A 15458-nucleotide genomic window follows, 5' to 3' on the forward strand; every position below is an offset into this window, starting at 1 on the left:
GTAAGAATTGTTTTTTGAAATTTTTTCACGACAATAAATTAAGAACTAAGATATGTATAATTGTAGTTATTCTAGTGTAGATGCACGGATAAATATTTATTAAAATAAATACAATGAATTTTTTATTTAATCAATTTACCATGACTCGTATTTATCGTGATATATCTCATTAAGCGCCTGACATATTTGTTAAATGTGGTTTATATATGTTATAGTTTCATATAAAACTTTTGTTAACTGTCTCTTTCATGGTGTGGACTGATAGGGATTCTGTTAACTTTACTAGGGTCTTTTAATTTGTTTCCTTTTTATCTTGGGGATAGTCCCTTTTATTCATAAAAAGTTGTCTTATTTAAACAATAACTCATTATTTAAAATATTTAATATTGTATATGTTAAATAATACTCGCAATCCCTTAATTTAATTTTAGATAACATTTTAGTTGCTTTTTTTTCTTTTTAATTTAATTTTTTATTTTAATTTTAAGTGATAATTTGATTTTTTATGTTTTAAAATGTCAATAATATTATTATTTTTTTTTATTTACAAAAATTCAGTAAATTAGATCAAAGTTTTCAAACAAAACACAACATAACTCAAATATTTAAATAAACTCATATTTTCATCTCTAACAACATCAAATAAAGAATGAAAATATGAGTTTATTTAAAGATTTAAGTTATGAATTTGATAAAATTTGTATTATATTGAAGATAATAATTAATTTTAAGGGTTTTGTTTGTTTTTTTTTTTTTGAATTTTTGTAAAAAAAAGGATAACATTGTTGATATTTTAAAATTAAAATAAAGGACCAAATAAAAAAAATATAAAAGACTAAAACGTTAACTGAAATTAAATTATAAGACTGCGGATGCTATTTAACTTATTATATATATGGTGTATATGGGTTGGTCCAACCCAATTAACCCTATCAACCCAACTCGGATCGATCCAAAAAACAATGTGGGTTGGATAAATTAGTGTGAGTTGACGATCCTAATTTCACAAAATAGCAAAGAAAATTTTACCCCATACCCCCTAATTATACCTATACCCCCATTTTAAGAATGAAATGACGTTTTTGCCCTCATATAAATAATAAAGCTTCCAAAAAATTACCATTTCACATTTCAACATTTCCGAAACTTAAGAGAGTGAGTTTTTTTTTCTAAACTTCCGAAGATCTTGAATTCAAGTTTTCCGGTACAGAAGATGTACTCCGAAATACTTGTTATGAAATTCTCCGGTACAGAAGCTACTACCAGAAAACTCGTTTGAAGTTCTCAGATACAGAAGACTCTACCGGAAAACATTTTATAACTTATCCGGTACAGAGTTGTGTTCCAGAAAACTTGATGGTCAACATTTCCAGTAGTTACCGGAGAACTTGAACATCAAGTTTTTCGGAAGTTTTAAATGATTTTTTTAATTATTTATAATTATAAAAGTAATTGTGATTTATTTATTTTAATTGTTTAATTTTTTAGTGGGTGCACGAGGAAGAGACAACAAAATCATACGAATTACACGTGACACTGATACTTCTACATCGTCTGCGATGAATCCCCCAAAGAGGATTCGACCGACAACTTCAAGGAGAAGAAGACGAGTGATCATTGAAGACAACAATGAGGGACATCATGATCATGTGACTATGTATCAGTAGAAGGAGCCTTCTATATTGCATGAGGAGGATGTGGTACATGAGCAGGAGGAGGCTGCACCTGCTCATGAGGGAGAGCATATGGAGGAGGGGCATGCTGGAGCTGAGGGACCTGGTGAACTCACACGGTATCCTAGAGGACCTTATGATTTGTTTGTCCTTACATGATACCGTTATCATGTTTCAGCTAGACTATGGTTTGGTGAGGTATATTTAATTAATTATTACTTGTAATGCATTAAAAATATTTAACTTAATTATTATTTTTGGTCTATATTATATATTGTCGCTATCATGTAACTCATATCAGGTATGGACAACTATTTATCCATTGGTTGAAGACCTAAGCCAGATATATTCAACGAATTTCTTACTTCTCTAATGCGTCATGTGAACAGTCTATCATATGGAGTTACATGAGAAGCAATCTCATGGTCCAAACTATTTCGTACCAAAGACCAACACTCTTCACCGTGTCCAAGCAATAATGCAATAGCGCGAAAACCACAATTTCCATCTGCTGCCACATCAAATATGTCATCAATGTATGGCTGAATAACATCAGGAAATTGTCTCAAGAACAACTGTTTTGAAGATTGAGACGACTGAGAAGGTTATTTTTTTGATTGAGAGGTTTGTCTCTTCTTTGATGACTGAGAGGGTTGGGAACCAATATCTTCATAATATATTGCATTAACATGTTCAAAGTAAGAAGGGTCTCGATATACATCATATCCATTCGGCTTCTTACCCTTACGTTTCTTAACTCGTCCTTTGGTTTTGACTTTATCAGGTGGTGGACACATTGAACTTGTACTTGGAAAAGCAAGTTCACGCACTTTACTCTTCAACACTCGTTTCCCTATAACATCAAGTGATCAAAATCATTTCCACAAGACATTCATCTAAGTAGACATATCCAATTATGATCCATCTTCTGTGTCTTGGGTGAGTTCACGTTCCATGCTTAATTTTCTCCATTGAATATGCATATAATCTAAAGGATTTGGTTCACCCAACAATTTATATTGTCCCAATTTACAAGTACAAGGTAACCCATATGTCCTTCTGATAGAACACCCACATAAAGATTTGTCAATACCCACCCACTCAACTTTGTCGTATTCTTCAGCAATACGTCTTTGAGCTTCTCTTGATACAAATGTATTCAATATCTGATAAAATGGATTTATGTGTTCATGCTCTTCATCATAAAAACTTTTTTGAAACGAGACCCTGATTTTTTTTAAGTTGCAACCTTATCATGTTCATAGCCTCCCAACATTTACACATATCACCCATGTTGTTTTCCAACATTAACTTCAGTTTCCAGTGAGCTGAATCAACCCTATAATAATGATATAATAATATTCAACAATATATAATAAAATTAGAAAATATAATGATATTCAACAATATATAATAAAATTACATTATATACCTATTAGTCGTTGTGTTCCCCAAATGCATCACTTGATTTGTCCATGCTTCAACAAATATTTCCTTATGTGGAGTCAACCAAGTTTCTTTCACATAATCAACAAACACTTTACAATCAACACATGATTGCTCAAACATGTGCAACCGCATGATATAGTATTTTTCATCACTGCAATACATAATGTCTTTCCACATATTCAATACCGACTCTTGTCTATCCTTTAAGACATATTACTTGCATTTTGCTCCAACATTTTTTTCGATATGAAATCGACAAAGTAAATTAACAGCATGTGGAAATACAATACCAACCGCATTGATTAACGCAAGATTTCTATCTATCGCAATTACTTGAGGAAATTTATTTTGTGTAACAAACAAATCTCTTAGTCTCTCTAACGCCCAACAAAGGTTTTTTTCCCGCTCACATTTCAAATAAGCAAATCCAACTACAAATGTATTCTCTGTTGATGTCATACCAATAATTTCAAATAATGACATTCTATATTTATTGGTTTTGTAGGTACTATCTATAATCAACACAATCAGAAACAAATTCAATAACTTCACTGAATCTGAATGCGCCCAAAAAATATCTCTCATAACATTTGAGTCTTTACGCTTTCTATTCCAACACATTTATTTTGCATCTTCAATTAACTTGAATAAATGTTGCATCTCTATTCTATTACCTCTCACGTGCAATCGAATCACACTCCTCTGTTTATATATTTGTGAGATTTTAGTAACATTATTCTTATCTCGGTCTTGTAATGAGAGTAATATGTATCTCGGTGCAACATTATATTTTGTTAAGTTATGAACATGCTTTCTTTCTTCATCATATAAGCGTCCAACATATGCATGCCCCTCCAAAGTATCAAGTAATTTATGGTTGTGAATTCCACAAATTACTTTAACTATCCATCCTGAACCATCTTTTAATGGTTTTGATCTAAGCCTGAAAGGACAATCACACTTTTTTGTTGAACTTTGAGTTGAACTAACATCACACTTGTATTTTCCTCCTTTGTCACAGCCTAATATTAATTTATTTCTCCTTCCTTTCTGTCATGTCTCTATATCTGATCTTTTGATAATAACAGTAACTTTATTTTTTATGTCGATTTCTTTTGCCCAATTCACAACAGCGTCCATTGAATCAAATATCTTATGTAAAATAAATTGTTCAGCGATATGGTAATTGAATTTTCTGTTTTAAGATAGTAACTGATAATAAGTAAATGACAGTAATTAAATGAACACAATAGAATTATCCTGGTTCCCCTTATGACCAAGGGTACATCCAATCCTCTTGCACACTACAAGAGATTAATCCACTTATTGTCATAAAATGTACAACTCCCACCCTGGGATTTCTGCTACAAACTTCTAACAACACTTCTAAGATAGCACACCATTATCTTAGATTAAGCTACTTTAAGAAAGTACTACTTTCTTTTACAAGTGATATAATATGATTTAGAATAAGGATATAAGATAGGTATAATGATTTCAATCCAATAATACTTCAAGTACTTTGAGAACCTTTCTGAATGATATGAAAATGAAATGCAAGTACTTTGTAAAAAATCAGAATTTTGTTCAAAGTTGTTCAAGGTTTTATTCAAGGATTGTGTGTCGTTTTATTTGAAGTTATGGTGTATTTATACTCCATAAACATCTCTTCAGATTCGTGGCCATTGATCCAAGAGGTTTGATGAACAAATACAATGATCTAGAACCATTTTAGATCTGAAAATTTTTATTGCTTCCAGTTGTTTTTGAATACAGGATGTATGTATTCGAATACACCTCTTTGTAACGTTCAGATTTATTCAAAATTTGCACCTTGTATTCGAATACATCTTTAATGTAGTCGAATACAGATTCGTGATTTTTGCCACAAACTTGCTTTGTATTCGACTACAGCAGGTCGTAGTCGTAGTTGAATACAAATTCGAAGGTTTAGCTACTGACTTACTGTGTGTATTCGACTACAGCAGGTCGTAGTCGAATACATATTTGAAGCTTTTGCTTCTGACTTAGCATTTGTATTCGAATACACCTTTGTATTTTGTCAAAAATATTAGTTTTAAGACTTTTTTAATGTAATTTTGACTTTTAAAAATACTTTATATGCATATTTAAATATGAATGGTTCTCATGTATTTGAGGTATTGGTTGTATCATTTACCTTTACATTAAAATATCTAATATGTTTGAATTTAAAGCTTATCAATGAAGATATTTGAATTTCTTTTTGAGCTTGTTGCCTTGATCATAATCGTCGGTCTTTGTCTTCATCAAAAACATGTATTTTACATTCTCCCCCTTTTTTATTATAACAAAACGTGTTGTTTTGGAGAGATTGCATCATTCTAACATTGCTCCCCCGTAATTTATGCGTACTCCCCTGTTGAACTTGAATGTATGTGATCAATTTGAAAACTTGTTTGAAGACCTACAAGGTTTTTAAAGAAACAACAATACCAAATTTTCTCCCCCTTTGACATGATCAAAAAGAAGGAAAAATATAGAAACATACATTTTCAAGCAGATAAACACTAATAAAGGGAAAAATAGCACACATTGTAAACAAAAGAGAATGACATAGTTAAGGAGGGAATCATGTTCAATTAAGTACATCATAAAGAAAGATATAGTAAACGAGTTTGAAGGATAGCAACACAAAACATTACATAACCAAACTACAACAAATAACTTCCTAGTATCGATCTATATGTCAACATCTGGCAGGAGGTGAAGATGATCAATCTTTTTAGATAAATTACTAAGTTCTTGAGATAATGCGTCGTGGTTCCGAGCAATAGTAGTTTCGATGGTTTAAAAGCGGGTGTCGATGGAGGTTGTCATATTTTGGAATTGGGTTTGAATGAAGATTTGGAAAGAGACAAGTTTGTTCATGACCATGCGATTGGAGATATGATCATCATCAGAGGTTGTTTCCTCGCCATCTTCATCATCTTGGGCAGCAGCATTAGAGGGGTCAACATTGTCCTCTTGAGCGGCATCATATGTTTGACCAAGGCCACCTTTATGCACATATGATTGAAGTTGCTCATTCTAGACTATCCTCATGTTAGGCAGGACGCCCAAGTACAACAAATTTTCCTTTGTGGGTGTATACATGACTTCTTCAAAGAAGTCCACCCCAAAATGTTTCAAAATCTTTGCAAGTATTAATTGAGTTTGGATCTAATTGTGATCCTAACCCAATCCAATACTATAACAGATAGTTTTTTATCAGACACAATTCAATATTCTCTACACATTTTGAATTTCACTTTTAGTCAAACCCAACTCAAACCTTCTCACGTCCAATCATAATTATTCTATGGTTGGATATTTTTTAATTAAGATATTTATAATAAAAATCGTAGACTATTAACGTAATGTTTAGCAGATTTCTTATTTTTTCTTCAATGTCATTGAAATGCATTTCTTATTTTTTCTTCAATGTCATTGAAATGCATTTCAAATTTGTCATTTAATTTATTAAAAAAAAAAACAACATTGTCATTTAATGTAGACATATTAATTGTAGAAATACTCCTCATATAAGAACTTCACTTGGCATGCTCGTAAAAGTGTATCTCATAAATTTTACTTTGTAGTATAATCAATGTTAAATTCTCATAAATTTTACTTTGTAGTATAATCAATGTTAAATTCATTGCAATTGTATATGGTAGTACTATAAATGCATGTTACGATTAAAGTTTACCAAGATAATTTTGAGAAAGCAATGCTTCTAAATTTTATAGGATACAAATCAAAAGAAACAATTTTATGAGGACTAATGTAAAACTAGTTAATTTTATTGGAATTATAAACAAATTTAACCCTTTGATATTTCTCTAGAGTAATTAAAAAGAAAGAAGGAGAAATTTAAGTGATATCATTGTTATGAAACTCGGATAGGCTACCCACTTCAAAGAATGGTTAGATGGCAAGCCACCTAGGATTATATAAACAATTTTATTATTAAAATAAAAAAATTAATCCATAAAAAATGAAACATCATCGTCTTCAAATCCATAAAAATAAATTTAAGACTATAAAATTAAGATACCATGAGCAATGGCCATCGACACAATACCCACTTGCTTGGGCTTTCCCCCAATGGGTTCAAGTTAGTATAAGCCTACCTGTGCATATGAAAGAGAGTAGAAATGGAACAATGTTCCACTCTGTACTTATAATACACGTGATTTGGTAACAACTTATGTTAGAAATCTTCAAGAATTGAACATAGAACTGCCATTGATGTAGTTTAAGGACAACAGAACTTCACCAACTCCCAGAAATTGTGAGGCACCAACCAGCTATACCCGAGGCAAAACATCTTTGGAAGTAGTTACTCAACCTAAACTCAATTTTGCCACTTTTTATCAAGAACATGACAAATCCATAATGGACCATATTGAAAGATTCACCGCACAATAAAGAGAAAACAACCATATTGAAAATTTTAAGTCTCTATAATATTTTTTTGTTTATAGTTTTAGTCCTAGTGTTAAATCAATTCACGTATACCATTTAAGTTTTCGAATGATTTTTTGGTAGATATATTTAAAACATTTTAAAATCTTTCAACCAAAAAAATTTAGAATTTTTAACAATGGATAAATTGATTATGTATTTTTAAGTGTCAAATGCATAAAAAAGCTAAAATAACAGTAATATAAACATAGTAATCAAATTTTTAACTCTTCTTTTTGCAAACACTTATGTTATAACATATAAACCATGACTACAAAGTTTTGCTGCATTATTCAATTTATTTTGATTATATAGAGAATAAAACTATTGAAAAAAAATTGTAGGAATCCAAATTTGAAGAAAACATTATACGGAAAAAAATTATATTTTAAAATTTTATAAAAATAAAAAATATATAATCCTTATTAATATTTAAATTTATGCCTTAGATAATAATGTTTTTTTGGGTGTGAATAACTATCTAAAAAAATTTGTTTTTTCAAAAATTATCTAATAAATTTATAATAATATTTAATTTTTAATCAAATATTTAGATTTAGTGTTTCTTTCATGTTTAATGTTTGATATCATTACAACATTTTTGTTAAAGAGATATTAATATCACGATTAATTTAACATAAAATTAAAATTAAAATATAAATTGAGATAAAATTAATATTAAAATTCAGATAATATGAGTTGTTTTTTTCAACAGATAATATGAGTTGGTTATTGATATTTTGCAAGTGGGTTCTGGCCTAAAATGCCGAATACAGCCCAAAGTGCAGTGACATATAAAGGTCTTGAAAATTTTAACTTCTACCCCTACATTTATACTTTTACTCCCATATTTTATATAAATTATTTATTTTAAATTTATCCCACTAAATTTAATTGAAGTTCTGGAAAATTTTTTTTTCAAATTTTTTGGTGCTTTTTTTTTTTTAAATTGAACTTTATATTAGAAAATTTAAAAAAAGTTTTCTGGTACTAAGTTTAATTTTTTTAAAAAAAAACATGTGTATCAAAAAGTTTTCCATAACACTAATTGAATTTAGTGGAATAAATTAACTTTTTTAAATAAATAAAAAAATTTGATAGTTTATATAAAATATTGAGGTAGAAATATAAATGTTGGGGTAGATGGTAAAATTTTTAAAGTTCTTGTTTCGTTAATTTTATGTTATGGGCACAACGGGTTTATGTGTGCGGGTGGGTGAATTGCTATATATGGGTTTGAATAAAAAACCATTCGCAGAAGTTTCAAGAAGAAAAATATACATCGCAAGAGTGGAATAAACAAGCATAGATGAAGAAAAAAATTACAGAATCTTATGTAGAAACAAAACTATACAACAAAAAAAAATTAAGAAGTTCACAAGAAGAATTTTAGTTTTATGAGGTGAATTACTAGGCACTCCTTAAAACTTATTTGATGTCCTATAGTTGTGTGGTATACCATATGCCACCACATTGACTTAAATCCAAATTGAAAAGTTTATGTCCATGTCACAAATTGGTACATGTTGGTTGAGTAACATTGTACTTTACCCAATATGGGTGGACCAAACCTAACATATGATCTTGCCACTTCCAAAAAACATCACTTCATAAACTAAACTAGCTTAGCTTCAAAAAATGTCCTGGTTGATGGATATGTATATATAAACTACTTTATGTAATCCACAAGAAAAATAACACAAATAATTTATTGGTACAATTTTATGTTATGTGTCTTTAATTTGAGTTATTTATACTTCATATACGTATTAAGTAAGTGTTCTTATACAACCAAATGCTAAAAGGGACATTACAGCAGAATAGTACCTCTTTATAAGGTTGTTCTTTCTGCTCAATCTTGCATTGCATTTTCAAGAGAGTGATTAACCAGCAAATAATTTAGAAGCTCTAGAAGAGAATTCAAAAGGGTTGCCATGGCTACGCCGCATATTCGAATTATTCTATTGATGGTAGCATGTTTGCTTCCATTATATGCAGAAGCTATTGTTCGCCACTACAAGTTCAATGTAGGTGCATTACTTATTTACATTTTTGTATACTTTGTTTTGCACATAATTGTAGCTGTTTTAATGTACATGTTTTGAAATTTTAATATTTTTAGGGAGCTAATCATCACTTAATTTTAATCCAAATATTTTATTGATTCAACAATCACGTATTAAAAATTTACATTATAGGAGGTTACGATTTAATCTTTAGTAGTCAAAATCTTCCAATTTGTTCAATTAGACATTTATGTCTTGAGTGCCTATTAAAAAATATGTGACCTTACTAAACATTAAAGTTGGTGTGGAAATGTTGGGCAAGGCAAGGAACTTAAATTTGGTGTATGTTATGGTTACACTTTTATATACTTGGATTTCAAGAATGTGGAATTAAACTGACTATACATTTCATCGTGGTAGATATTAATTGGATTATGTTATGTGTAGGTTGTGATGAAAAATGCCACAAGATTGTGTTCAACCAAGCCAATTGTAACAGTAAATGGAAAGTTCCCTGGTCCCACCATCTATGCTAGGGAAGATGACAATGTTCTAATTAAAGTGGTCAACCATGTCAAATACAATGTTAGCATACACTGGTAAGTGATCTGGAGTTTCTCATAATTTATTTAAGTTACTTCCTCTATTTTATTAAATTTGTAATTTGAATTTTTTATTTTTTCTCGTAATTTTGGTTTTATATTTTTAAAATTATTGTTATTTAATCATCATTTTCAATTGAAATTACAATTTGGTGATGTGACCATCATTTTAAAGATATGTAAATGAGATGTCGAAAATTATGGGAACAAAAAATTTTAATTTAATTTAAAATTAAATAATACTACTTTAATAATTTAAAAATATAAAAATAAATAAAAAAATTTAAATTTTCATTTTTTTACTTTAAAAGTTTATGAAATTAAAAAATCATATTTTTCTAAAATTACTATTTTGTTTTAAACATTTAAAAAAATTTAAAAGTAAAAAAAATGTAAAAGCCACAAAAAGTTATTTACTTTTAAAAAAAGTAATAATTTTTTTTTGACTTTTTGATATTTTTTCGAAATTTTATAAACAAAAAAAAAGTAATTTAACAAAAATTATTTCAGAAATTTTTAAAGTAAATTTATTTATTTTTTAAAAAATTATTAAATAATATTATTTAATTTAAATTTTACATCATCATATACATGTCATTAAAATGGTTGTTATATCACCAAATTTAAATTTAAATTAAAAGAAGAACTAAATGTCAACAACTTTAAAAATATAGGGACCAAAATACATATTTTGTAAAGTAAGAAGACTAAAACTGCATTTTAGCCTTTATTTGTGATAACTTTTCTAAACATTTTTTTTCTATTTTTCATTTTAGTTTTTTTTGTTGTAAAAGTTGTTAAAATGAATTGAAATTTAACAGGCATGGGGTCAAACAATTAAGAACGGGTTGGGCTGATGGGCCAGCATACATAACCCAATGTCCAATTCAATCGGGCCAGACCTATTTGTACAACTTCACTCTTACGGGCCAAAGAGGCACACTTTGGTGGCATGCTCATGTTCTTTGGCTTAGGGCCACTGTTCATGGTGCCTTGGTTATCTTGCCAAAGCTTGGAGTTCCTTACCCTTTTCCAAAACCTCATATGGAGCAAGTTATTGTATTGGGTCAGTGTTCTACGACTCTTTTCTTTAACATGAATCTAGAAAACAATGTCATAAAAATGTCTTTTCTTTTACATTTGATTAATATAATGAATAATGTTAGTAACTCATTCTTTAAAATACACTTTATACAACACTATCTTTGATTGATTAAAATACACATAAGTCCGACCAAATTTATATATGATTCATATATTTTGGTAGGATTTATATAAATTTAAATCAATCAAATAAAATGTATTAACGACTCTGTTGTTAACACTTCTAATTTAATAGAATATAGAGTAGTGTTAAATACAACTTTATCCTTATAAAATTATAATTTTGAAGCTTAGTGTGTTTTGATTATTTTTACGAAAATTAAGTGATTTTAATTCTTGAATAAAGAGTTATGCAGGGGACTAAACTTAAAAAATCCTAAACTATATAGGAACTAATAACACATTTAATACCTTAAAATATTCTTCAAAATTGTGACAAACATTTTGATTTTATTCAGGTGAATGGTGGAAGTCAGATACTGAGGCTATAATAAATGAAGCTTTGAAATCTGGATTGGCTCCAAATATCTCTGATGCACACACAATAAATGGTCATCCAGGACCTATCCAAGGCTGTTCTCCACAAGGTAAATTTCAAGAACTAAGTTATAGCTTTGTTGATTAGTATTTTAGTCAAGAAATATAATTTTATTATGAGAAATAGTACAATCAATGAATTTCTTAATTGTGCAGGAGGATTTTCATTGGAAGTTGAGCCTAAAAATACATACTTGCTAAGAATTGTCAATGCTGCACTCAATGAAGAACTATTCTTTAAGGTTGCTAGCCATCAATTAACAGTTGTTGAGGTTGATGCAACCTATGTAAAACCTTTTCAAACAGATACCATTGTGATAGCACCTGGCCAAACCACAAATGTTCTTCTAACAGCAAAACACACAACTGGAAAATACTTAGTTGCAGCCTCTCCTTTCATGGATGCTCCAATTGTAGTTGACAACAAAACTGCCACTGCCACTATACACTATTCAGGCACACTTGGTTCCACAATCACCACTTTAACTTCACTTCCTCCCAAAAATGCTACTCCACTTGCTACTACTTTCACAGACTCTCTTAGAAGCTTAAACTCCAAAAAATATCCTGCTAAAGTTCCATTGAAAATTGATCATAACTTATTATTCACTGTTTCACTTGGTATCAATCCTTGTCCTACATGTGTGAATAATAGTCGTGTTGTAGCTGCTATTAACAATGTTACCTTTGTGATGCCTAAAATTGCCCTTCTTCAAGCACATTTTTTCAATATTAAAGGTGTTTTTAGTGAAGATTTTCCTGGAAATCCTCCTATAGTTTATAACTTCACTGGAACACAACCAACAAATTTTGGTACCACAAAAGGGACAAGGCTTTATAAACTTGCTTATAACTCTACAGTTCAATTGGTTTTGCAAGATACTGGAATGATAACTCCTGAAAACCATCCTATTCATCTTCATGGGTTCAATTTCTTTGTAGTTGGTAGGGGACAAGGGAACTATAATCCTAGAAAGGATGCAAAAAAGTTTAACCTTGTTGATCCTGTCGAGAGGAATACAATAGGTGTTCCAGCCGGAGGTTGGACTGCTATTAGATTCAGGGCTGATAATCCAGGTAAAATTAACTGTTTAATTATGTGTGACAAATATTTTAAAAATTATACTAGAGATTATGGTTTAATTGATTCAATAAATTCAACCATCATAGAGTTGGATGACAAATAAATAAATAAGTACACAAGTAATTAAGTGTTTAAAAGTTGAAAAAAAATGAAAAAATAAAATAAATTTATGTTGTGGCACCCCTGATTCAAGTGATTCAAATTAGGTTCAACAAGAATACATAATGACTAGAATCAAACTAATTAGCGAACTAATTAGTTATTGGCTGAATAGTTCGATTCGGTTAGATTTTTAAAATATCGTTTTCAACGACAAAAATATGATACAAATTTTATTGTAGAAAGATAAGATGGTTTAAAAATCAATTTTCATATATATAATGCTAAAGTATGGTGTTATATTTTGTTAGGCGTGTGGTTTATGCATTGCCATTTGGAAATTCATACAACATGGGGACTAAAGATGGCATTTGTTGTGGACAATGGTAAAGGACCAAATGAATCTGTATTACCACCTCCAAGTGACCTCCCCAAGTGTTGAGGAAAGTATACCAATTTACAATATTCAATTTCATAAGAAGAGAACTACAAATGTCAAAGGAAGGAACAAACAAGGCTAATAACAATACTTTCTTAGAGTATGGGAAGAACAAGGTGTCTAATTGACATGTAGTTGTCTATTTTTATTCCCTTTTCCTATGTTCTTTTATATTGTTTGTACTCTATTTCTTCTTCTTGGATGATATTTTTGGTTTAATTATAACTATTAATGTTAATCAAAATTTTAATATTTTTAAGACCCCTTACCTTGTTCTGCATTAGACGTTCTAGTCAACGATATTGGTAGTTTTTTTTAGGCATTGTTATTGGCAATAAATTTGATTTGGGCTACCTTTTTAACCGTTTATTGGGTTAGCCTTTAGAATTAATTAGGCCTGACTTTTTTTTTGTTGGTACAATTAGAATTAATTAAGCCTGACTTTTTTTTTTCGTTGGTACAATTAGGTCCGATTTATTCTTCTCAATTTTAAAATTGAAACAATAACAAAATTTATCTTAATTAATCGTGATTTTGGATTACTCACACATCCAATTCTTTAAATTTTACATTCCATAGGTCTCCAATCTCCATCCATTTGAATTATATAGTCTATTTATTGTATTATTAATGTATTTAGATTAGGTGAACATACATTTCAATTGGATGATCCAAATTTTAATGTGTATTTTAATTTTTATTAAATTTAAAATTTAAATTATTCAATTATAATATAATAGTCAAAATATATAACTGCGTATAATTAGATAGAACTCTTATGATATATGACTTAAATTCATTATTAGTGTAGTTCAAAAATATTATAATTATCTTGCAGATACAACTCAATTGATAATTATAATATTATCAATCTACAAAAATCTGAATTTAAATATGGGATTTGTGTATACTTAAAATGTGTGAGTGTAAGTTGTAAGTTATTTGAAAAAATGAAAAGTGTGGTGATTAATTGTGTAGTAAAATTTGGACAACTAGTAGGGTACGAACACATAGCTAGAACTTGTCTAATAGACTAATGGCATACAAACACACATGTTACCAACTCAAAATATAATAACCATTCAAATCGCGTGAGGTGTGTGGAACCTACTGTGCTCAATAATTTATTTGTGGGGTTTGCAAATTCAATTCAAAATGCTCATCCAAACAGATGTTGAACAATCAACACGACAAAATAATACACCAAGATAAACCTCAGTGAAAAATAAAGAGAAGAAGAACAAAACTATTATTCTTAAATATAAAATTATTTTGATAATTTTTTCTCTCACTCTTTTTATAAGATTCTCTTTGAATTTGTAATTATATTAATTATTTGTTTTAGTAATATATTTTTAATTAATTTATATATTTTTTCTACAATTAACAATAAATATTATAATGAAAATTTAATTAATTCTCTCTCTTATAGAGTATATATGTACAAACAATATAATTCTTAATAAATTTAATACAACAATCAACTTTTTTTTATTTTCGTGATTGAATCGTTGTGATACTATATTTAGAGATAGATGTAGTATCTTTTCTCTCTAGCAACAAAAAGTGGTTGATTCTCACACTTATAATTTTTTAGGTATTTATCTTTTATTTAAGACACATTTTTGTTATTTATTTTAAAATTCTTTTTACTAAATTAAAAAATTTATTTTAATCTTTTATTTTTATATTGTTATACAAATTATTTCTTTGCTTTTTTATAAAAAAAATTCATCTTTTCATTAAAAGTGAAGAGAACTAACTGTTATATATTTGATGTGACACTTATAACATGTAAAATAAATATTAATGTAGCGTGGGTGCGGGTGACATGTAAAAAAATTATTGACATGGGCTATATTATTTCTAAAAACCCTAATCTGAAACTGTGTTCAACTTCTACTCCACAAAATTCATTCAATTTATGGCAAAATGAAAATTTTCTTTGTCATTAAACTCTATGTGTTTATGGACGAA

The 15458-nt window shown here is 29.0% G+C and overlaps 1 protein-coding gene across 1 annotated transcript; it reads left to right on the forward strand.

The window, feature by feature from the left end:
- The first annotated feature begins 9456 nt into the window (after positions 1 to 9456).
- Positions 9457 to 13742, forward strand: LOC101513932 (laccase-4-like). The gene is made up of 6 exons (XM_004500172.4): positions 9457 to 9637; positions 10064 to 10215; positions 11040 to 11284; positions 11781 to 11909; positions 12016 to 12936; positions 13354 to 13742. Exons 1-6 carry the CDS (start codon positions 9545 to 9547, stop codon positions 13482 to 13484), a joined length of 1671 nt encoding a protein of 556 aa, XP_004500229.1. The 5' UTR covers positions 9457 to 9544; the 3' UTR covers positions 13485 to 13742.
- Positions 13743 to 15458: the final 1716 nt, after the last annotated feature.

Source organism: Cicer arietinum, chromosome 5 (assembly GCF_000331145.2).
Source record: "Cicer arietinum cultivar CDC Frontier isolate Library 1 chromosome 5, Cicar.CDCFrontier_v2.0, whole genome shotgun sequence".
NCBI lineage: Eukaryota > Viridiplantae > Streptophyta > Magnoliopsida > Fabales > Fabaceae > Cicer > Cicer arietinum.

Bases quoted from the DNA above. Each gene is read 5' to 3' on its own strand.
- LOC101513932 (XM_004500172.4), top strand. From the start codon at position 9,545: ATGGCTACGCCGCATATTCGAATTATTCTATTGATGGTAGCATGTTTG. The intron at 9,638-10,063 runs GTAGGTGCATTA...TGTTATGTGTAG, and splicing joins TTCGCCACTACAAGTTCAAT to GTTGTGATGAAAAATGCCAC. The intron at 11,285-11,780 runs GTCAGTGTTCTA...GATTTTATTCAG, and splicing joins GGAGCAAGTTATTGTATTGG to GTGAATGGTGGAAGTCAGAT.